At 43.8% G+C, this 22,184-nt stretch overlaps 1 protein-coding gene and 1 non-coding gene across 4 annotated transcripts; one reads left to right on the top strand and one right to left on the bottom strand.

Moving 5' to 3' along the window:
- Positions 1-448: 448 nt before the first annotated feature.
- TRNAR-UCU (transfer RNA arginine (anticodon UCU)) lies at positions 449-534 on the top strand. Its single transcript is given in 2 exon segments — positions 449-485; positions 499-534. It is a non-coding gene; the product is annotated as a tRNA-Arg (tRNA).
- An 8,216-nt stretch (positions 535-8,750) lies between these two features.
- Positions 8,751-21,076, bottom strand: DNTTIP2 (deoxynucleotidyltransferase terminal interacting protein 2). Of its 3 annotated transcripts, none has more exons than XM_089515712.1 (7): positions 19,716-20,502; positions 17,463-19,198; positions 15,720-15,855; positions 13,632-13,727; positions 11,775-11,939; positions 10,687-10,796; positions 8,751-9,429 (listed from the first exon to the last, which is right to left on the bottom strand). In XM_089515712.1, exons 1-7 carry the CDS (start codon positions 19,734-19,736, stop codon positions 9,336-9,338), a joined length of 2,358 nt encoding a protein of 785 aa, XP_089371838.1. In that variant the 5' UTR covers positions 19,737-20,502; the 3' UTR covers positions 8,751-9,335. The 3 variants fall into 3 exon arrangements, with proteins under 3 accessions (XP_089371838.1, XP_089371837.1, XP_089371839.1); XM_089515711.1 differs by lacking the exon at positions 19,716-20,502 and adding an exon at positions 20,910-21,076 and having other exon boundaries at positions 8,752-9,429; XM_089515713.1 differs by lacking the exon at positions 19,716-20,502 and adding an exon at positions 19,340-19,682 and having other exon boundaries at positions 8,857-9,429.
- Between the last annotated feature and the right edge of the window lie 1,108 nt (positions 21,077-22,184).

The raw sequence follows: 22,184 nt of genomic DNA, 5'->3' as shown, positions 1-22,184 counted from the left end.
TAGCTCAAGGCTATGGAATTCTGGGAGTTGGAGTTTGTTGTGGCCCCCACAACAAACTCCATCTCCCAGAATTACATAGCAAAGCGCCAAGACTTAAAGCGGGGCCAAAGCGGGTTATTTCTCCAGTCTGGATGCTATTAAGCAAAGCTAAACCCTAAAACAGTGTTTTCCTGACGTGATATGTATAAAATTCGGCTCCTCAAGGCCTTAACGAACCCTGGCGCCTAGAAAAGGGGCCTCTATGAGGGAAAAGAGAGTGAGTCTGTGAGAAGAGAGTCATGTAATCATTGCATTAAAACTAAGAAGGCGGCCTTGGAATGGAGCCGCGCGCCGAGTCTCCTTCGCCCACAGAGCAGTTTGGTTTTAAATTTGAGCCTCCAATGTTTGGGGCCGCGGAGGGAAGCCTGCCTCCGAGTAGTTTAGCGAATGCGCAGGGAATCCAACAGGTGGCTCCGTGGCGCAATGGATAGCGCATTGGACTTCTAGAGGATGGAAGAGATTCAAAGGTTCCGGGTTCGAGTCCCGGCGGAGTCGCGATGTGTCATTTTATTATTATTTTTTATTTTACGTCACGCACAAAAAAGGGAAGGAAAAATAAATAAATAATTTTTTTAAAAAAAACCCAAAACTTTCTGTGTTATTATTATTATTATTATTATTATTATTATTATTCCGTGTAAATATTTGCTCAAACTGAAAGGCGTGAGGTAAAAACTGAGGAGGCGCCTGAGGCCTAGCAGTTTTGCCCAATGGTTTTGTGAATTGTGTGAGGCAAGTAGGCAACCAAGGAAGGGCCTCTCTTAGGATCTTCAGTGTCGTCGTCGTTGTCCCTTCAAGACGTTTCTCACTTATGGCGACCCTAAGGCCAACCTATCGTGGGGTTTTCTTGGCAAGATTACCTCAGAGGAGGTTTGCCAATTGCCATGGCCTTCCCCTGAGGAGGCTGAGAGAGTGTGACCCGCCGGGTTTGCATAGCCAAGCAGGGATTTGAACCCTGGTCTCCAGACTGTCCTAGCCCTACACTCAAACCTCACTATTCCCACTGCCCCTCATTTATGGATGTTTCGTGGATTCAATTTTATTTTTTATTTATTTTATTTTTAACCTGCCTTTCTCCCAAAATGGGACCCAAGGCGGCTACCAACATCATAATGATGATGATGATGATGATGATGATTTATATTCCGCCTTTCCTCAGGGGAATCAAGGCGGATTACAACAGAAGTATAATAAAATGTCATAAAAATAAAAATGCACAATTAAAAACAATCCCACATCCCAACCCTCCCCCTCTTGAACATAAGAAATAAATCAAAGAGCAATAAAATAAAAATTAAACCACAAATAGATTAAAATTCAATTAAATTAAAATTTCCAATACAATATAAAAAGCATTAAAACAACAATTAAAATCGTACAATTAAAATCGTACAATTAAGGTAGGACTGTCTAATCCACATTATTATTATTATTATTATTATTATTATTATTATTATTAGCTCTTTTCCCAGCAGCGCTAAACCCAGTTAAACTGGTTCTTCTGAATCTCAGGCATTCCCCGCAACTTTTTAAAATGAATCGATTCAGCGCAAGTGTGAATGCAGCGTCGTTGATCGGATCCGGTTCCCTGTGGCTCGGTCACCCCTGTGAACCAACTCCATTTTGAGTTGATCCTAATGGTGAATGTGGAACACGATGTGGATTAAATTGAAACTGGCATATTTGATCACGGTTTGATTAGTGTGAACATCTATTGGGTGCTGAATCGGTCCATCGATTCGAAAAGATCCAGCTTAAAAATCGGTTCATTATGTAGTGTGAATGAAGCCACTGAATTCTCAAACCTGGGATCAAACACTGATCAGAGCAGGGACTGCAGTCAAGAAATCAGAAGACTAAGAATGGGGAGGGCAGCCATGAAAGAACTAGAAAAGATCCTAAAATGCAAAGATATACAACTAAGCACTAAAGTTAGAATCGTACAAGCCATTGTATTCCGTGTTACCATGTAGTGTTAGACTTGCCTCCCCCTCTAGTGACACCTCTATTGCTATTGTTACCAAAATTGTTTTACACTATCACCCCATCCCCCACTTCTCTAGAGGAAGATTCGTTTCTTCTGCTAATATGCCTGAAATTTTAATGTATTCCTTTTGGATAGTTTTAAATTCTTTGATGTTTAATCTCTTTTTATGAGTTGATCACTGTTTTTATGTTTGGGGGGAGGGTTGGGGTCTTGGGGTTTTTTAATTGTAATTTTTAATTGTTTTATTTATACTGCTGGAATCTGCTTTGATTCCTTCAAGAAAAAGCAGAATATAAATAATAATAATTATTACTATTATTATTATTATTATGTAGGGATGTGAGAGCTGGACAGATAAGAAAGAAGATACGAATCAATTAACTCAAAATGTGGTGCTGGAGAAGAGTGCTGAGGATGCCTCGGACACCCCAAAAGACAAACAAACGGGTCTTTGAACAGATCAAGCCTGAAACCTCCTTGGAAGCCAAGATGACTGGACTGAGGCTGTCATACTTTGGCCACATCATGAGAAGATACGACTCTTTAGAGCAGGGGTAGGCAACCTTTTTGAGCCAGGGGCTGGGTTTCTGTCCCTCAGACAACTGGGGGGCCGAAGCCGGGGGGTGGAGCTTCCACCCTCCGGGGGCAGTGCCACACACTGGGGGTGGAGCTTCCACCCTCCAGGGGCGGGGCCAGTGCTGGAGGCCTCGCCCTCTTTCTGGGCCCTTGACGGGCCCCAGGCCCTGTCAGGGGCCCACAAAAAAGCCAATGGCGGGCACCAGCGCTAGAGGCCTGGCCCTCTTTGCCAGACCTGCCACCCCCCATCTCACATTCATTCTCTTTTCTTCCTCCCTTTTCCTTCTTCCATCTCCTTTTCTCATTCTCCCACTTCCTTCCCTCACTCCCACTCTTTTTCCTTCCATCTGTCTCTCTCTTCCTCCCTTTTCCTTATTCTTCCCTTTCTATTTCCCTTTCACCTTCTTACTACCCTTCCATGCCTTTCTTCCTCCATTTCCTTTATTCCCCCTCTCTCACTCTCCCTTTTACTCTTTCTTTCTTTCCTTCCATTCATCTTTCTTCCTCCCTTTCCTTTATTTCCCCTTTCTTCCTTCCCTCCATCCCACCTCTTCCTTTATTTCCCTTTCTCTTCCTCTTTCCTTCTTCCTTCCCTCCCTCCTGTCTTCCTAGCTCCCTTCCCTTCTCCCCATCTCTCCTTCCACACCTCTTTCTTTCCTTCCTTCTTTCCCTTCCTGCTGGAGGCAGAGGTCCATCCCTTCTTCCTTCCCATCTCCCCTTCTCTTTCTCCTTCCTTCCTTCCCTATGTCTCCCTTCACATCCCCTTCCCTCATCTCTGTCTTCCTCCCTCCCTCCCCCATCTCTCCCTCCACACATCTTTCAATCCCTCTCGCCTTCATTTCCCCCTTCCTTTCTTCTTTCTTCCTGGCTCTCTTCTCTTCATCTCTACCTCCACACAGCTTTCTTTCTTTCTTTCTTTCTTTCTTTCTTTCTTTCTTTCTTTCCATCCCTTCCACTCTCTCTCCTTCCTTTCATCTCTTTCCTTCTTTCCACCCATCTCTCTCTTCCTTTTCCTTCCCCCTCCCTTTCTCATTCTCCCCTTTCCCTTTCTCTCCCTCCCTCCACCTTCCTTCCTTTCTTTCCTTCCATCCGTCTCTCTCTTCCTTTTCCTCCTACCCTTCCTTTCTCATTCTCATTCTCCCTTCTCCCCATCTCTCCCTCCACACCTCTTTCTTTCCTTCCCTCCTTTCCACTCTCCTTCCTTCCTTCCATCTCTTCTTCTTTCCCTATCTTTCTCCCTTTCTTTCTCTCCCTTCCACTCTCTCTCCTTCCTTCCTTCCTATCCTCCCTTCCCTCACCTGCTGCAAGCAGAGGTCCAGGAAGGAGGAGGCCGGCGGCCCCCCCAAAGGCCCCGCCCTCTCGTGCAAGAGACCTTTGGCCTCTCCTGCAAGCGAGCGGCGCCTTCGGCCTCTCACGCGAGCTGCCGCTTGCGCGACAGGGAGGAGGCCGGCGCCCCCCCAAAGGCCCCACCTGCTTGCGCGTGAGACCTTTGGCCTCTCGTGCGAGCTGCCGCTTGCGCGACAGGGAGGAGGCCAGCGGCCCCCCCAAAGGCCCCCCCAAAGACCTTTGGCCTCTCGCGTGAGCAAGTGGTGCCTTTGGCCTCTTGCGCAAGCAGTGGCTCGCACGAGAGGGAAGAGGCTGGCGCCCCCCCAAAGGCCCCGCCCACTCGCACGAGAGACCTTTGGCCACTCGCGCGAGCGAGCGGCGCCTTTGGCCTCTCGCGTGAGCAGCGGCTCACGCAAGAGGGAGGAGGCCAGTGGCCCCCCCAAAGGGCCTGGTGCTGCCGCTGATTGCTGCCGCGGCGGCGGCAGCACCGGGCGCGGGCCGGTTCCCTGGCCTTGGCGGGCTGCATGCGGCCTGCAGGCCGGGGGTTGCCGACCCCTGCTTTAGAGAATAATGCTAGGAAAGGTAGAGGGAAGTAGAAAGAGGAGAAGGCCACATGCCAGATGGATGGACTCAATTTGGACCCAAATTTACAGGGCCAGAGCAATAGAGGACGAGGGGTTTTGGAGATGCCTCATCCACAGGGTTGCCATGAGTCCAGGTCGACTCAAGGGCAGTTAACAAAACATAGTCTTGGATCTTCAAATGTTGGTGGCCTGCCCTATGCAAGGGACCTCTCATACCCACAATAGGAACATTAAGTAAGAACACACCCTGGACAACAGAGCAAGCCCTCCTCCTCATTGACCCTCATACACAGCCCAGCCCAACAGCATGGCCCCCAGAATGACCCCCCCCGCCGCTTAGGAGAATATTAATAATTAATGAAAATAATTTTATTTACCTACCCCATGGATTGAGGCAGGAAACAATAACAATTACCATACAACACACAACATCTGTTGAAAACCACACATCAAACCAGTACACATTAAAACGATTCAGTTTAAAAATCATATTTTTGTATTTTAATTCAGATTTTTTCAGATCAAGCAAATCTGGCCCACCAAGACTGTGTATCTAAACCCCCTCAGGAATGATCGCTTGGAAGCGTACTGAATAATCCTTATTTTGTGTGGTCCTGAGATTGTCACTACTCTCAGCTGGTCATTCTTTAATGCACTATATATTTTCATTGGTGCAGGTAGTCAAAATTAATTCCAACCTTCATGCTAATGTTGAGTCCCCCCTTCCTTAAAATCAGTTCTGGGGGCCCTGCCTATAGCCCTAGCCCCTCTGTTGCTTGAGGTGAAGAACAAGATTGTTCCTCCTTCTTTTCCAAAGCAGCAGTCGATAAGACTGATAGTTAAATCCTACAGCATCTTCTTCCTCCATTACAGCTTGCACAGAACAGACTAGCTGAAGGGCTAGAGGCCATGTGGCTCAAACACTTCTGCCTTTAAGTTATATCTTCTACTGCTCTCTGCTTTCCCTTCTTCCAGCATTTGCAATCTAAAGCAGCTATTCCACTCAGTCTGGGCCAGCGCTGCAATCTTAAATTTGGCAGCATCTTTTTGCACATGCAGCAGAATATGCTCAGTAAGAAACAACACAGATGGCTCTGGCCTAGATAGACTAAATAATCCACACAAGTGCATGTGGAGTGGGGAGGTAGCTGACAGCGCACGCTTACAAATTATCCAAAAATCATAGCTGGATAATAGCCTTTACTAGGGCCAGTAAAATTGTAATATGTAACGGTGAAAGCCTCAGAATGCCCCAGAACTCATCATCAGGCCTAACATTGAAAAACTGAAGGATAGGCTCAGAGAAGGGGCATTAAAATATCACCTTTCACATTGCATTGAACTAGCACTCTGGATACCAGGCTTCAAATCTCCTCAGCCATGGAAACCCACTGGGTGACCTTGGGCGAGTCAAACTGTCTCAGCCTTAGAGGAAGGCAAAGACAAAGCCCCTCTGAACAAATTCCATTATAGGTTTCCGTTAGGGTCGCCTTAAGTCAAACACCTTGAAGGTATACAACTATTAATGGTTTCACTCCATGTCCAACTGCAGAGCTAGCTGAGATTCAGACAACTGCTTAGTTGTGGTTTTTTTAAAAAATCTTTGTTTCTTTCCCAAGTTCAGAACAACCTATATTGGCTTAGACTTAATCAAAACAATATAATTGTCTCTATATCAGCAAAGCTGAAGATTAAATTAGGCACTCTGCAAAAATTATGGCTCACGGTACCCCTAAAGGGACCTTATCACAGTGTTTTCTTGGCAGAATTTGTCCAGAGGGAGTCTACCTTTGCCTTCCTCTGAGGCTGAGAGTGTGTGACTTGCCTAAGGTCACCCATTGGGTTTCCATGCATGAACAGGGATTTGAACCTTGGTCTCCAGAGTCCAACACACAAACCGCTACACCATCTCTGTGCTACAAAATAAATATAATTATGTGACCCAGAAGTAATAACAAAACAAAGAAACAGTCCTGAAAGTAGCAGAGAGATACCTTTTGTCATTGAAGAATGAACGACAAAGAAAAGTAGCTATTATGTTTTTCATTAAACCACTTCACTATCTTAATGGACTTGAACTACAGAATTTGTGGCTTTAGTGTAACAGAAATAATTCCTTTGTTAATCTCACAAGTTGCCTGATCCAATTTAGAAAATGTGAGTGCCTAAACCATATTTGAAAACTTGAGACCAAGATATTATCATAATTAGATCTTCTGACAAATTTTCAAGTTTATGCACCCTTTAGTCTGAGCTTGCTAGTGTTTCAGACACATTTTTAGATATTACAGATAGGTTTAAAAGAAAGCATTCAGTATATTAAAGGGAAGGAAATGTAGCACTAGTTTTGCCTTGTTTGTTTATTGTTGTTGTGTGTCTTCTATTATTCACTTATGGTAACTCTAAGGAAAGCCTATCGTGTTTTCTGGGTTTGAGTGTGATTTACCAGTGGGTTTCCATGGCTAAGCACTGAATTGAACTTTGATCTCTAGATTCAGAGTCCCAATACTCAAACAACTACAGTGGAGCCTCGGGTTACGAAAGTAATCCGTTCCGCGGCCGCTTTCGTAACCCGAACGGCTTTCGCAAGCCGAATCCCCATAGCCGCTAATGGGGAAAAGCCGCGATTTGGTGTAAAATCGCGGCAAAAAGCACCAAAAGTTTTTTCGGGACCCGAAAAAAATTTCGTAACCCGGATCAATAATTTCCAATTGGATTTTTTCGGGTCCCGAAAAATTCGTAACCCGGGTATTTCGTATCCCGAGGTTCCACTGTACATGGTTTATACCCCTCCAACTCACTACTGATAATTAGTGCTGACTGGCGGTAGGCAAGCATACTGGGCTGTGATAGACTGATGCTTATTTTGCTGGAAGCACTGTAATTCCCACTTGGTCTAAATCAGACATCCTCACTAGGTAGCATGTTTCGGATTATAGTTAAATACGTCTATTGTCCCTTACTGGCAAATGTATAGCTATATGTGATGGATCAATTCTTAGAGCAGCCCAACACACCAGTTTGGTCCTACGAATATGGCTGAGTAGCACAAAAAGAACTATAAGGAATAACTCCAGCTAACCCTTCAAGTTGGTTGTTGGTTTAACTAAATTGAACAAGCAGGCCAGATTTCCTATATAAAGAAACCTATTTTCAGTGTACTTTTAGCACAGCAAAAAGGGAGACCATCTGAAGCTCATTATGCATATGTAAACTCAGATTAAATACCACTTAACTGGCTATTTTGTGCTAGACTGAACATATGGAAAAACAGACAAACCTTTTATGTAAAGACTGGGAGAAAGGGGAAGCTGTGACTTGCAAGCTACAGAACAGAATTTCAGCTTCTTTGATCATCTAGCTCAGGGGTAGGCAACCTGTGGCCCACGGGCCAGATGCGGCCCGGCGAGGCCTTGGGACCGGCCCCAGCCCGGTCCTGCCGCCGATTGCCGCCGGGCCTTTGGCGTCTTGCGTGAAGGGCATGATGGGGCAATTGTCTATAGAAGCCTCAGAAACATGCATTTATCTTAACATTTTAAAAAAATCAGCAAATGTTTTCGCGTGTCCGCCATTTTTTATTTAAAAAGTGCCCTCCATTTGAAAATTTTGCCCTCCATTTGTCCCGGTTTATTTATTTATTTAAATTTTTAAAAATTATTTAATTATTTTTTTTTTTGCTTCGGCCCCCCAGTTGTCTGAGGGACAGCAACCCGGCCCCCGGCTCAAAAGGGTTGCCTACCCCTGATCTAGCTGAACCATTTCAACTGAAAACTTTTAAAAACCTATCTCCTTTTCTAAATATGTACTTTTTTCTAAATATCCCCCTTTGTCTTGAATGATGATATTATCTCTAATTCTTATATAAATTAACATTGATGCTTCCACTCAGAAGAATTTTCCTGCCCAGCATTATCTTAGTATTTCCCCAAGCACACACCTTCTTAGAAGCTTCTGCACCCCCTTAAGCCTAGTACGGACTGAGTTTGTACAAAATGGCGGCTCCCCTTCCACAAGGGGGCCGCCATGACGACGTCACGACCGTGCCGCCTCTACATGGGGTGGTGCGGACGTGACGTCGTTGGTCCGAGCCAGGGCGCCTAGGGCGCCCTTTCCGCGGACCAGGAAGGAGCTCCGTTTCGGAGCTCCTTCCTGGTTTGCGGCGGCGCTTTGCTTCGCTGGGCACAGCCTTCAGACGGCTGCGCCCAGCGAAGCAATGGAGAAAGGGGCCAAGCGGCCCCTTTCTCCTTCTCCCCGCCGCTGCGGGGTGCCCTTGGGGCTTGAAGCCCCAGGGACACCCCTTTTCAGGCTGTGGGGAAGCGGCGTTTTGCTGCTTCCCCGCAGCCTGAAAAGCGGCGGATCGGGGCCTCAGCGGCTGCCGTTCTGACCGCTGAGGCCCTGATACACCAGGGAAAGGGGCGGGTGCAGCCTGCCCCAAATGGGCGGTCTATAACCCGCTGAAGTTTCAGTAATAGCACACATTAAAGTCATCTGATTGCCAATTCTTAAAAAGATTTTAACAGACAAGTATACAGTAGTTTTATAAAATTCTTACAGCCACATTTCAACAATTTATAATTTTGTACATTTTGAAGATAATTTTAAAATTGCCATTTAAATTGATCATTATATTCACAGTTCTGACATTACATAATATTAATTTCCCCCTCTTCTTAGATTTCAACTCCTCTATTGCATACTTTTATTAGTAACGAACATTACTGGAAAACCAGAGCTAGCCTTGTCCTCTTACAATCCAGACAACAATTTGTGCAATTCACCATTAACAGCCAAGTTCAAAATTTATTTATTTATTTGTCCAGAATCTATTTGCGAAATTTCTTCTTCTTTCGGTTTTTCTTGCCTGCTGCAAGGGCTGCCTTTTCAGCCATGATGTCTTGGTACTTCCTTTTATTATATCTGAATGAGAAAAAATATTGTGTGAAGTATGAGTACAGTACACTACAAACAGAGTACACAAAAATCAGAATGAACAGATTTACGATAAATTCAATTTAATCTCATGACAGCAATTATGGTGAACCATGATAGCTAAATGCTTCCACCATATTTGGTAGTAGTATATCCAGGTACTAGAAGCTGGGAACAAGAATCAGGGGAGAGCTTTTGTTTCTGTGAATTTCTTGAAGGTATCTGGCGGATCATAGTCAAAAACAGGATGGTGGTGTATTAGGTGGACTGTTTGTGTGATCCAACAAATCAGAGATTAGTAATTTAAGAATAATATCAATAGAACAAATGGAGACATAGTGTTACTACACTTGTTGAAAAACTACTGACAAATATAGTTGGTTTCAAACAAGCATAAGGCAAGGAAAGTTCTTACTGCATATAAGTTAGATTCACCTTTATATAATGAACTATCAATGGAAACTATGATGGTAATGTAATTTACTGCTACTGCTAAATCACATTAACAAATATTGACTTGTAAACAGAAGCCAACAACATGCACATTCCACATAGGTTAACACAATGCAGTCTCAATGTTGTTGTCATCTCCTCACACCCCAGATACCACAAAATGGCAAAGCAAGGCAATATCTAAACAGGAAAGTTTGGAGTTGCTAAAGCCTACGCTATAAAATATGTTTTGTGAAATATAACTGTTACGAACATGAGAAATGAAGTATCTTTCATTCTTCTGGTTTGCCTCTTTTTTGTGCTTACATGAACATGCAGCTTACTCATTTTTCAAGTTTAAGAATTGCTACCCTGCTTTTCTTTCTGAATGAATTAATAACTGCTCAGAGGCAGCAGAATCATACCATAATAAAAAAAATGCAAGCTTAAATTACTAAAACAGCATCATATAGTAATCCAAGAAAAGGTTAAAACATGTCTGTTTAAAGGCAGAGAAATAAAGACATTATAACCCATTAAAACTGTTAACTACACACCCGAAGCTTAGAAAAGAGGCACCCGTCTACATCTTATTTGGAAGACTATTGTTTAATATTGGCCCTATGCTGGAAAATGCCCTGCCTTCCATCCCAATCAACGGTGCTTCGTGTAATGCTGAACGTAGTGTATTGATGGACAGCAGTGTATGGGAAGATGGTGGCCCTTGTGATACCATTTGTATTCATGTAAATGCATCCCTTTACATGACACACTGCTTTTATTAGATTTGTAGGTGAAACAAGCTGTACATACCTTCTGAATTCAGAATCTGCTAAAAGTTCTTCCACAATGTTTTTCTTTCTCTGTTTTTTCGGAATTCGAGCATGATAGAAATCTACTGGAGAATCCACGACTGTACCAACCTAAGAAAAGAGATGAGTTGTATTGCTACATGTTTCTGAAGACTATAAAAAATTTTAAACAGAAGAAAGGGCACAGTGGGTGAATGGGCAGTGAGGTCTACTATTATTATAAACTAATAGTAAGCTAATACTCTGAGAGCCTGTCCTTATGTAGCTAAAATGGTACCATTTGTGCCCAAGAGATGTTGTTAGCTAGCATGGGGATTTGGGGAAATATAAAGAACTTAAATGCAAGGGAGGAGAACTGAATGGAGTATGTTGGAAAAACCTGGCTGGCACTACAGTTCCCACTTGGACATTATGATATCAAAATGATGGCACGGTACAGAGCACCAAAAAGAGGCGCCTCCCCTAGCTCCACAGCTGCGCCACAGCAACCAAATTATGTGGCGCTGCTGCGTAGCAAGAAAGTAGTCTGGAAGCGGCTCCTTTTTGCGACGCATGTCTGCCGCCTCAAAGCACCAGCAATGGCGCAGTGATGTGCCAGCGGTGCAGCCCTGTTTGGAGGCTGTGCTGCTGGCACGACATCGCTGCGTGCACCATCTGCATGGTGCTGTGCAGCAGTGCTGTGCCCATGATGTGCTAGGGTTGTGGGGCATGTGCACGCCCCGCCCCTGAGCAACCTTAGCACGTCATGGGCATGCCGCATAGGGCCCATCTGTATCGGGCCATAATTCCCAAGACTGTACCATTTAGAGAACTTAATAAGCAAAAAGGGTTTCAAAATAAAAGAAATGAAAACAGTATGACAAAGTGGTTTTGTTCTGCTTCACCTTAAACGGAGACCCCTAAGTCTGATACAGCACTAAACACAGTTTATAGAAATGAAATTAGAACCAAAGTGCGCTGGACTCAAGTCCAGGTGACACCAGTGAACCTCCAGTTTGTTTACCTTTATTCTGGACTTTAGTTACTGGCTACAATTTTAAAAAGCACACACAAATATGAATTTGTAAAGCAGCCTCTCACTTTTCTTACCTGAAAGTATTTGGGGAGTCCTTCTCTATCATTCTTTTTATAAAATCGTTTAGGATCTATGGCTGCCCTCATCTTCAGAGCCTTAAGGTCATTTTTTAATTCATCAGTAATTTCTGGAGCTTTCATACCAAACCAGCCATTGCCTGTTGTTTTTGCTCTCTCTGCCTGTATTGGAAGCATCAAGAAACAGTAGTCAAAACTTGCTATCAACATTACCATGTTTTTATGCAATAAAACCAGTGAAAGCATCAGAAGCTGGATGTACAACACAAGGTTACCCTACCCATTACAATTTTATCCTATGGAAGTTTTTCAAAACACTTTCATAATACTAAGAAGGTTTTAAGGCAACCAAAACAACCAACTGATTTCTGGGTCACTCTGCAAGGCCTTTATGTCATGTTTTGAAAGTCAAGAAGAAGTACAACTGATACTGAACAGATAAAGGATATTTATATAAGATAAAGCCTTTGATTTTTCCTGACAGTTATTTTCATTGAAATTAGAGAGCAGCAGAGAAAAGGGAAGCAAACATTTTCCAACTGTTTTACTCTACCTCTTACTAGCAGTACACATTCCATTAGAGTACCAAACTGTTTCCATCCCAGCCAGTTGTTATTCTAATCACGATTTTAAAAACTAGTACCCCAATTTTGTTTTCACCCCTCTTCCATCCACATCTTTTATTTACTGTAGGTAACGCTATTTGGACTCCAAATCTTTCAAGACTTATCGAGCATTTCAAGTTGACAGGTACTGTATTCAACTATCACGATTTACCGTTGAAATAAACCAAGATATCCAACAAGCTCAGGATTGTCCTTTTAAATCTTTATATGACAGAACAACCATTTACATAGACTGAACACATTTATTTACAGTAAACAGGATGAAGTAAGCAATGTTTATCAAGTGACATCAACACATGCCCAACACCCTTCCCCATGCCAAATTTCGCATCCCAGCCAAATGCTTCACCTGCCACATGAAAACAGAGTCCCTCCTGCCTTCCCACAGTGCCCCAAGACATCCTCTTTCAATGTTCTAGCCCTTCACCCTGCTAAACCACTGCATCCCACTCTTTCAGATATTTCTCCATCCATCCTAAAACCCCTCAGCCAGACTTTCTTGTCAGCTTTCATAATCTCTGAGTTGCCCCTTTTCTCTGTCATCTGTGCACTCACCCGCCTCTTTCATATTCTGGCGTTGACAGCTAAAAGTGTGAGGGAAAACACACACACACACACACACTCACCATCACATGATTTAGTTCCATTTTGTAGCCAATTTTTTCAAGGGCTGGAATGTACTTTTCAAAAGGAAAAAGTAGCATTATCAACTTTCTATGTATTTCACATCATTAAACCATGTTTCATTCAAGAAAATCTCAACAATATACTTGGTATTATTAACATAGGCCCGATTTAAATGGGCCTTTTTCTCCGCCCTGTCATGTGCTAGGGGTTTGGCTGTCCATACCGGCCTCACCCGTAGCATGTGACAGGGGCGTCAAAATGGCGGCACCCTGTACATACGGGCGCTGCTATTTTGACGCAACAGACGCATAGCGTCCGCACGTCACGTGGCACTTGCGATGTCACAAGTGTGCCATTTGCGCACTTGGGCATTGCAAGTGCGACGCAAAAAGAACCCGCTTTTTGCGGGTTCTTTTTCCGCTGCCGGGAAGCCTCGCCGTTTGGAGGCAGAGGCTTCCTGCCAGTGGAAATGGAGGCGGCGGAAGACCGCCCTTTTTGGGTGGTCTGTATCCTGCCTTAGTAACTTAAACTGAGAAACTAGTGATAGGTACAAGTCTAGAGAGAATTTAAAGATACTTTTGTAGTGTGACAGTCCACTTACCCTACGTTGTTTCTTTAATTGGTGAAGTGATTCTCTTAAGGGTGGGACACATTCTTTTTTTTCAAAACCTGGAGTTATAATACTCTGCTGCAAAAGCTATAAAGAGATGTTTGATTTAAGGAGGATGGCTACTACTACAACACTTAGCAGACAACAAGCAAATGGCATACTAAGAGACTTGGAAAACAGAGTTAAAATAAAGGTAATGTAAAACTTCCTCGGCAGTAGCTCAGGTTAAAGGACTAAGTAACACAATGACTACTAATGAGAAGTTCAAAAGAATCTCTAGAGACCAATCAACAGTTCAGAGTTAAATTAAAACAGAGACATCAAAAAAGTGCCGATACTGAAAGTCTTTCACAAAGGCAAAGGACAGAAAGGATTGTTTTGCTGTACAAATATATAACATACCTTAATGTCTGTCTCAATCATACTGTGTGAAACTGACTGACCTTACATGATTCTTTTGACTCTGATTTAGGTGCTAATTTCTCTAAGCATAAAAAAGGAGCCAGGCATCTGTGCATGTTCCAGCCCTGTCCCTTCAACTATCAACCTCCCCACATTCCAGAGGAAAGTCTGAAGAGGAGCTATAACTGTGTCCAGCAAAATACAATCACAGAGTTCCACACAACTAGCAGCTGAGGCCTTCCAACAGTATGGAGCTCTATATCCAGATTCACTTGGATATAGAGCTCCACACTCTAGGTAACAAGGAGAGGAAGCCAGCATGGCAGGAGAATGAGACCTTCTGTATCAGGGTTGGGAACTACCGGTATGTGGCGACAGCGAACATGCGCAATGTAATTCCCCCCCCCCAAAAAAAAGTCTCTGTGTGTGTGTGTTGGAAACAACATCCCCAAATGGCTGAAAATATGACCTGAAGTGATAGTGTCATATCTGATTTCCCAAAATGGTGGCCACAACAATGTACTGCATCCATCTGGAGCAGCTTAAAATTAGGTAATGCAGCTTTCTGGCTCTAGAATACACCTACCTATACCCTACTTGCTTACAGAAACTAGCTACAGCAAGAACTAAATACAAAATCTATCAATTTATTCAAAGCATATTTGCAGTGCAAGCCTTTGTGTGTGTCTGTCTGCTCAGAAGCAAGCCTCACTGAGGTCAAAGAGGTTTATTTCTAGGCAAGAGTACTCTGGAGTCCAGAAAACCACACCACTACATTTCTGGCTCCTGTAGCGCTCTGCAGCTACATCTGTTTTCAGAGCAAGATTTTTTTGGTTGTTTTAGGGTAAGGAGAACCCCAAAATAGCATGCTGTAGTCCCATTGAATAGAATTACTTACATGGTTAACAAGTATTCTATTACAAAACAAATGTAATTAACATCTGTGTAACTCTAATATGACCGCTATAAAACTTGTTCGTGAAAACTATTACTATTTCATTTCTCTGTTTCATTCCCAAGGCTTACACTTCTTGTTTTGGTTGCACCCTTATAAAACAGACTCCAAAGTCTGCCAGAGTTGTGGCTTCCAACACTGCTGAGTAAGCAACAACAAGTATACCATTTTGAAACATTCGAGTAGGGGTGACTATTCTTGGATGCGCTCTAACCAAGCCATCCTGGAATAATTCTCAGCGAAAACTGCTCACAAATCTGGTCTTAGTGAGCAAACAGATTGTGAGGCTTTTTTCTGTAATGGCTCTCTAGCCACCTGTGCTTCTAGTTGATGCTTAGATGACTTCTTGTTTCATCGGGATAGTAAGGGGCACCATGAGCAGACTCACCCACATTCTGACCTGTCAAAAATGGCAACAAAAACTGAGCCCAATATGAAAGGTGGAGCTAACAGCATAGATTATCAATCATCTTCCTATAAAGAAGATTCACAAAACATGGTTAAATACTATCAATCAGAAGACAGGATCCAAGACATGATACCAGAGTTTTTGGGGCTTGGGGGTTTAACACTAACCAGACTAATTAAAAAGGAAGCTTACCTAAATGGATTGAATTTTTGCTAAAAATGAAGTTTAACTTTTTAATCATAGTAGTGCTAAACAATATCTATGATTTCCAACTGATAACAAATTTCCATTTAATAGTGGTATTGTAGTTTACCTCATCTTTCTTTTTCTCCTTTAGTGGCACAACTCCATGAGAACCAGATTTCTGCTTTCCTGCATCAAAACTAATGTATAAGCCCCCGAGCTGTTTAACGTTTAGGCCAGGATCAATACTGCTTGATAACGATAAGCTAGAAGACACAGAACCAGTTATCAATATGCAGTCAAATTAGCCCCTCTGCAATCATCACAAGCACATTACACAAATTATTCTTAAAATGGACACAAACAGAAGCAGAAGCTCAGAAGCAATACATGTGTTATGTTTACATATGTATATTTCATGAGATATGAAATATGCAAGCAGCTCTTCATCTCTTTTATCCAGTGTGAACAGAAGGAGAGACCTAGGCGGGTTATAAACCACCATGAAAGTACGGAGTCAGTCTGTACTAGGGTTAGGAAGGTGTGGTGCTTCCGCACCCCCCTAACCCTAGTACAGACTGAGTCCATACAAAATGGCAGCTCCCCTTCCACATGGGGACCGCCATGACGACGTCATGACTGCGCCACCTCTATACGGGGCAGCGCGGACGTGATGTCGTCGGTCCGCACCAGGGCGCTTAGTGCGCCCTTTGCGCGGACCAGGAAGGAGCTCCATTTCGGAGCTCCTTCTTGGTTTGCGGTGCCGCTTTGCATTGCTGGGCGCAGCCTTCAGACGGCTGCGCCCAGTGAAGCAAGGGAGAAAGGGGCCAAGCGGCCCCTTTCTCCTCCTCCCCGCCACCGCAGGGTGTCCTTGGGGCTTGAAGCCCCAAGGACACCCCTTTTCAGGCTGCGGGGAAGTAGCCTTTTGCCGCTTCCCCGCAGCCTGGAAAGCGGTGGATTGGGGCCTTGGAGGCTGCCGGTCTGGCAGCTGAGGCCCCGATACACCGGGAAAAGGGGCGGGTGCAGTCCGTCCCAAACGGGCGGTCTGTAACCCGCCCTGGTTTCCTTATCCACTACCAACTATACAACCTCAAGAAATGTAAAGCATAAGGCGGCTGAAATAAATAAGAACCCCCAGGCTGCCTTCTCTAACCAAAGGTACTGTAAATCTTCAGGGTCTCAACCTGCCTGTCCTGGCCACAATTCCCTGACACAAGCCCCAGAACTCACTTATCCCCACAGTACTAAGATTTGCCCTTGCCCCTCTGTGAAAGGAGGAGATGAACAAGCCTAGTTGGTACCAGCCAATCACAGTTCAGAGGATGCTACAAGAGAGAAAGGATGCAAAACTAAAGCTTGTCTCTGACAGAAGGCAGATAGGGAAATGAGGGTGTAGAGAGAGGGAACAGACTGCAGAGAGGTAGGGAAATGATGGTAATAGAGACAGGACAGTTAGTCAGAAGAGAACTGACTATGATTTAGGGGAGCTGTGAATGGTTGAATGGCTTAGAGTTTAGTGTGTTATCTAAACGTGTCTTAATAAACTCCCATCTATTTATTCTTTTTTATAACTGTTTCTATGTGGGCTTATTAGGTTGGTGGAGGGTCTCATCACGCTCATCCCAGCAAATTCACTAAAACAAAATGATCACTGGTCCAAATAGGTGGTCACTTTCAGGGCAAAGTACTGAAGCCAGGAAGAGATTAATAAGGAGAAAAGAGCAATTTGAGTGACATGAGCCCAAGGGTTGGAAATGCATGGCCAGCCTGGAAAGGGGATCAGTCACATCCTCAAAATATCATTTTTGCCTCAAATATATTTGTGACATTATTACAAAGCACACCCCATGACTAAGATCTTTGTAACACTTACATGTTATTACTTGCATTTAATAGATCTTCATCCTCGTCTATAAACTCCTCTTCACTGTCTTCAAGCTCTGATGATTCCTCGCTCTGTTCATCATCTGCCACATCCCTCTCCTCCAAATAGTATGGCTTGCTGGTATCCATCCCAGGAGTTTTATCAATGACAAACAGCCCTTCACTATGTGATTTGTCCAAGACCAATGTGCTTTGATTACCAGAAGTTGTTTCCTCTTTCTCTATTTCTTCTAAATCACTGTTTTCAGAGCTATCACTCTCATCACTTGTAAGAAGCGATACAGTGAAGGAATTTTCAGGACCTGCTGTTTTGGTTATACCTGAAGAGGATTCAGCAACTGACTCCTCTGGGCTTGTATCACTATCTATATTCATAACAGAAGTCCTGCATTCATCATCGCTACTTTCAATAATGTGTGATGGGATACTATCGTTTTGAGAACTATCTACTTCACATGGCTTGTCTATGTCTATTATATCTTCTACATGAAGCAAAGAGCTCTGACTAATTTTCCTGGTGTCCAATTTTGGGGAATCTGCATTGCTCTTATTTTTATTAGGGGTTGTCCGTCTTGGGGATGTATCAGACTGTCCAAAGTTTCTATGATCACTTGACAACATGTCTTGACATTTTATAGGTGACTTGTTTTCCGTTGCCTCAGCTGATTTTTCTAAGCTTCGATCACACACTTCTTCTGGACTTTCCACTATTTCGTATATATCAGCAGATATTTGTTTTGTAACTGCTTTCCTTGTATCTCTGTCCCTGGTTACCTTTTGCTCTGCACTATCCACAGATTCATAATCGTTATCATTTGGCCTCTCTTTTTCAGGTGATGTTTTGATACATTTACTTAACATTTTTTTAGGACTGCTTGAAATAAACTCTTTTAGTTCATTGCTGGCAACAGCTGCAGAATTGTACTTTGCTTTGGAGGGGCTGGGTTGTTCATTTATTCGGCGAGATGAGAGAGATGTCTGTTCTGTCTCTGAATCAGATTTTGTAGGTTGTTCTTCATCAGAGATTACTATTGTCTGGGATGGGATTACAGGCTCAGGCAATTTAGTATATGCCACCACAATTTCACTTTTTCTTCCACTCTGCAATGGTGATTCTGTTTGCATTCTTAGTCGCATGCTCCTTGTCACCCGTTTAAAATGAACCGATCGTTCTGTAGAAATACCTGAGCACCATGATTCTGCATCAGAAATTTCTTCAGTTTGGGCTTCACGAACTGGTGAAACATTAATCTTGGCTTGCCGGCTTCTAGTAATTCTTGTACCATGTTGAGCCCTTTCTCCCGAAACAGTAGAAGAACATGATTCTGCTTCAGACGTGTCATCTTCTTCTTGACACCTGCTTCTTTCACTTGGAAGGGCTTTCTTGCTTTGTCTGTTTTTAGCTGGAAACTCTGGCTGACATGGAATTACAATTTGCCTCCTTCTTGTTATTCTTATAAATGAAGGTGTCTGGAGACCTGACACAGAGGAACAATTTGATTCTGCTTCAGAAATATCTCCATCGCCTTGCAATTCAGCAACTGTATCTACTGTTTTACTCTTATCTGGAACTGTTTGTTCCTCTGGAGATCCTTCCATATTCAGTTTAGTTTCAGATGACTTTGTTTTCTCAGCACAAGTTTCAGGAATGCCATTTGAAAAGGAATCCACTCTACTTCTGCTCCTTGTTGTCCTCAAAGATGCACTGCCTTCCACAGAAGTCTTCTGTGAGAACAAGAAGGATATCAGTAACATGGAAAAAATAATTGCCACAGAAAAATCAAAAACCACAAAAGATACTACAACCTCAAATTCGGAATCATTGTGACTTTTTAATCAACTATGATAATCACAACCATCACTCACCTTAATTTACACAGTAACTCAGTATATTCAGCTGTAGCTTGCTTATATAGCATAAATGTTTATAACTGTGAGTACTATCAGCTTTTGTCACATCATGGATTTGTAAAAGCGACGTCCTTGTCAGAATTCACACTGATAAAAAAAGCTGAAAGTGCTTCTGTTGATACTTGTCACATTCTTCTATTTAAAGACTTCAGTCTTACATACAGCTACCTGTTGTTGGACTGCAGCTGCCAGCAACCCTATCCAGCATAGCCAAGAGTGAACCGCAGTGACGGAGTTGCAGTTCAACAAAATCTGGAGAGTCACCTGATTCCAAACCCTGTTCTACAGCAAATGGTATTTTGATGCTTCTTTTGGTATAACAAATAGATACCTCGGATTCCTTCAGAAACATCAATTGTTTTCAGAGCTGAACTGGTATCTGGAAAGGAACAAAAGCTAAAGCAAATGTTTCAGTTGGTAGCTAGAAACAGGCTAAGGTCCAAAACATACTGCAGAAATCGTGGGAATCAGCAAATCGTGGGAATTCTAGTGTATTGTGGCATCTGAGTTCTCTGACAGAGAAGGCTAAACGCCTCACAAAACTACGCTTCCCGGGATTCCCTAGCACTGAGCCTGTCTCTTCAATGGTTGAAGGATGGATTTCAGTGGATGCTGCTTTCTGAGGTGTTCAATGTCTGAAAGTCTCTCTTGTTGTACACAACCATGAAAAGAGACAAGGGTCCCCTCCGGTTTTAAATCACACAAAACATCTGAAAGACACCAGATGTAGGGAAGGCTGAGGTAAAGACTCCTGGCCCAGACCTCTCCTTGGCTGCATCCACAATGGAGAAATGACCCAGTTTGACTCTGCTTTAACTGCCAAAGTGCAATGCCATGGATTTCTGTCATCTGCAAGTGTGTGAGATATTTAGCCTTCTCTGTCAGAGAGTAAGAGTAAAGTATGAGTAAATAAGAGTAAACAAAGCCCAGTGCCACTCAGAGGGTAAAATGGAAATCATCCAGTGTGACACCACTTTTAAGGCTCCTGGCGCACTGCAGAACCAACGCAGTTTGACACCACTTTAACTGTCATGGCTCCATCCAATGGGAATCCTAGGATTTGTCATTGGTTCTGGCACCAGAGCTCTCTCTGGAAGAGAAGGCTAAGCTTCTCATGAAACTACAAATCCCAGGATTCCACAGCACTGAGCCAGGATTCGTTAAAAGCGGTGTCAAGACTGGGTGATTGTTTCAGCGCTTTCTGCAAAAGGGAAAGGCTTGGAGGCACGTACCTGAGAGGAGGGGAGCCTGCAAGTCACCCGGCGTATAATAATGCACTGCAGCAAGGCTAGGCGAGGCGATGGCAATGCAGGACGGTCACGTGCTCTCACTGGCCGGCGCGCGCGCGCACCTGCGTTTGTTCCAATGGTCACCAGCGCGCGCCCGGGGAAGAAGGGTTCTTCTCCCGCACGCGCTACAGCGCGCGCCAGACGGAGGCCCAAAAGACCTCGGATGGACCCGCGCGCGCGCGCATGTGCACTCTGGCTCTCAATTTCCTCCTCCCCCTTCCCCCCTCCTTTCTCACCTTCGGAGATTCGTTGTCCCCCGCCTCGGATTCACTCCGCCGCGTCGCCCGCCGGGTGGCCACCATCTTTACTACCCCCCTGTGTTTGGGGCAACGTGTGTGTCCGGAGGAAGCCCGTTTCCTCTTCCTGACCAGGCCTTTTTTACGTGCACCGGAACTAGAACGTTCTGCCCCTCTTTCTCCTTCTCTCTATGGTTCCAGTGGGCTCTTTGGACTACGTTTCCCAGAAACCCTTGGTCAGCGCGGTGGCTTCTGGGAGATGTAGTCCCAAAGGAGCCTATTCCCCCAATGTTACCTCATGTGTCCCGCTTTCTTCCCATTTGTGGGTAAAAGGGGAACCAAGGCATAGCTTAAGAGGCCATGGAAACCCACTTAAATCACCCTCTCTCGGCCTCCTCAGGGGAAGAAGGCAATGAACAAACCTTGCCAAGAAAACCCCATGATAGGTTCCCCTCAGGGCCGCCATAAGACTCAAAGGCAAACAGAAACTGAGGGGAGAAGCGTTTCATTAGAAAACTAAAGTCATTCATTCTTTTCAATTAAATCGGAATTGCCTGTTCAGTCTCCCATTTCTCCTGGATGTGGCTCCAGAATGGGACACGAAGCCCAGGGGCCAACCAGAAGGCCTCTCTTTTTCCACAACATGCCCCACATCATCACATTTCATCCATCCAAGAAGAATGCCAAAATGTCCGCCATTTTGAGCATGACTCAGAAGCATGGATTTATATTTATATATTAATAAATATAACAGCCACATATTATAGGAGAACTGCTGGACTTGAACCCATCCCTATTGCCATTCCCTTCTCCTTTTGTACCATGTCTTTAGATTGTACAGATAAACTCTGAGAGCCTTAAATTGTGGCTGAAGAGCAGGGTATAAATACTCCCATTAATAAATATTTGCGGTTTCAGCTTTCATTTTGTTAATGCCCTACTTTTTTCTTGAATGCCCTACATTTTGGAGTAGCTTGTCCTCCCTTTGCAGTTAGGGCATCTGGAGGCTGATTTCATTCACTCTTGCTAAACCGGATTGTAGGACCTCATGCAAAATAAAACCTAGAAGCGTTTCTGATACAAAAGAGCCTCAGTTGTTTTGCTGTCAATGTGACCAACTGGTTGGTTGAGCAACTGCCACACAGACATGCTTCCCCTTTCCCTCGGCCTTTCTAGATGCTTTTGTGCATGTGTGTGAATACAGGAAAGCTGGAATCTGACAGGAAGAGTCCATGCCGTCATATTTCCAATTTCTATGTATGGTTGTGAAAGCTG

Source organism: Sceloporus occidentalis, unplaced genomic scaffold, assembly GCF_023333645.1.
Source record: "Sceloporus occidentalis isolate IW3139 unplaced genomic scaffold, rSceOcc1.0.p SCAF_3, whole genome shotgun sequence".
Classification (NCBI taxonomy): domain Eukaryota; kingdom Metazoa; phylum Chordata; class Lepidosauria; order Squamata; family Phrynosomatidae; genus Sceloporus; species Sceloporus occidentalis.
Note: the sequence above shows the minus strand (reverse complement) of the source record. Positions and strands in the feature narration are given on the sequence as shown.

Coding starts and splice junctions, on each gene's coding strand:
- DNTTIP2 (XM_089515711.1), bottom strand. CDS start 20,975: ATGGTGGCCACCCGGCGGGCGACGCGGCGGAGTGAATCCGAGGCGGGG. Junction 13,728..15,719: donor AGGAGAAAAAGAAAGATGAG/GTAAACTACAAT, acceptor ATCTCTTTATAG/CTTTTGCAGCAGAGTATTAT. Junction 9,430..10,686: donor GCAGATTCTGAATTCAGAAG/GTATGTACAGCT, acceptor TTTCTCATTCAG/ATATAATAAAAGGAAGTACC.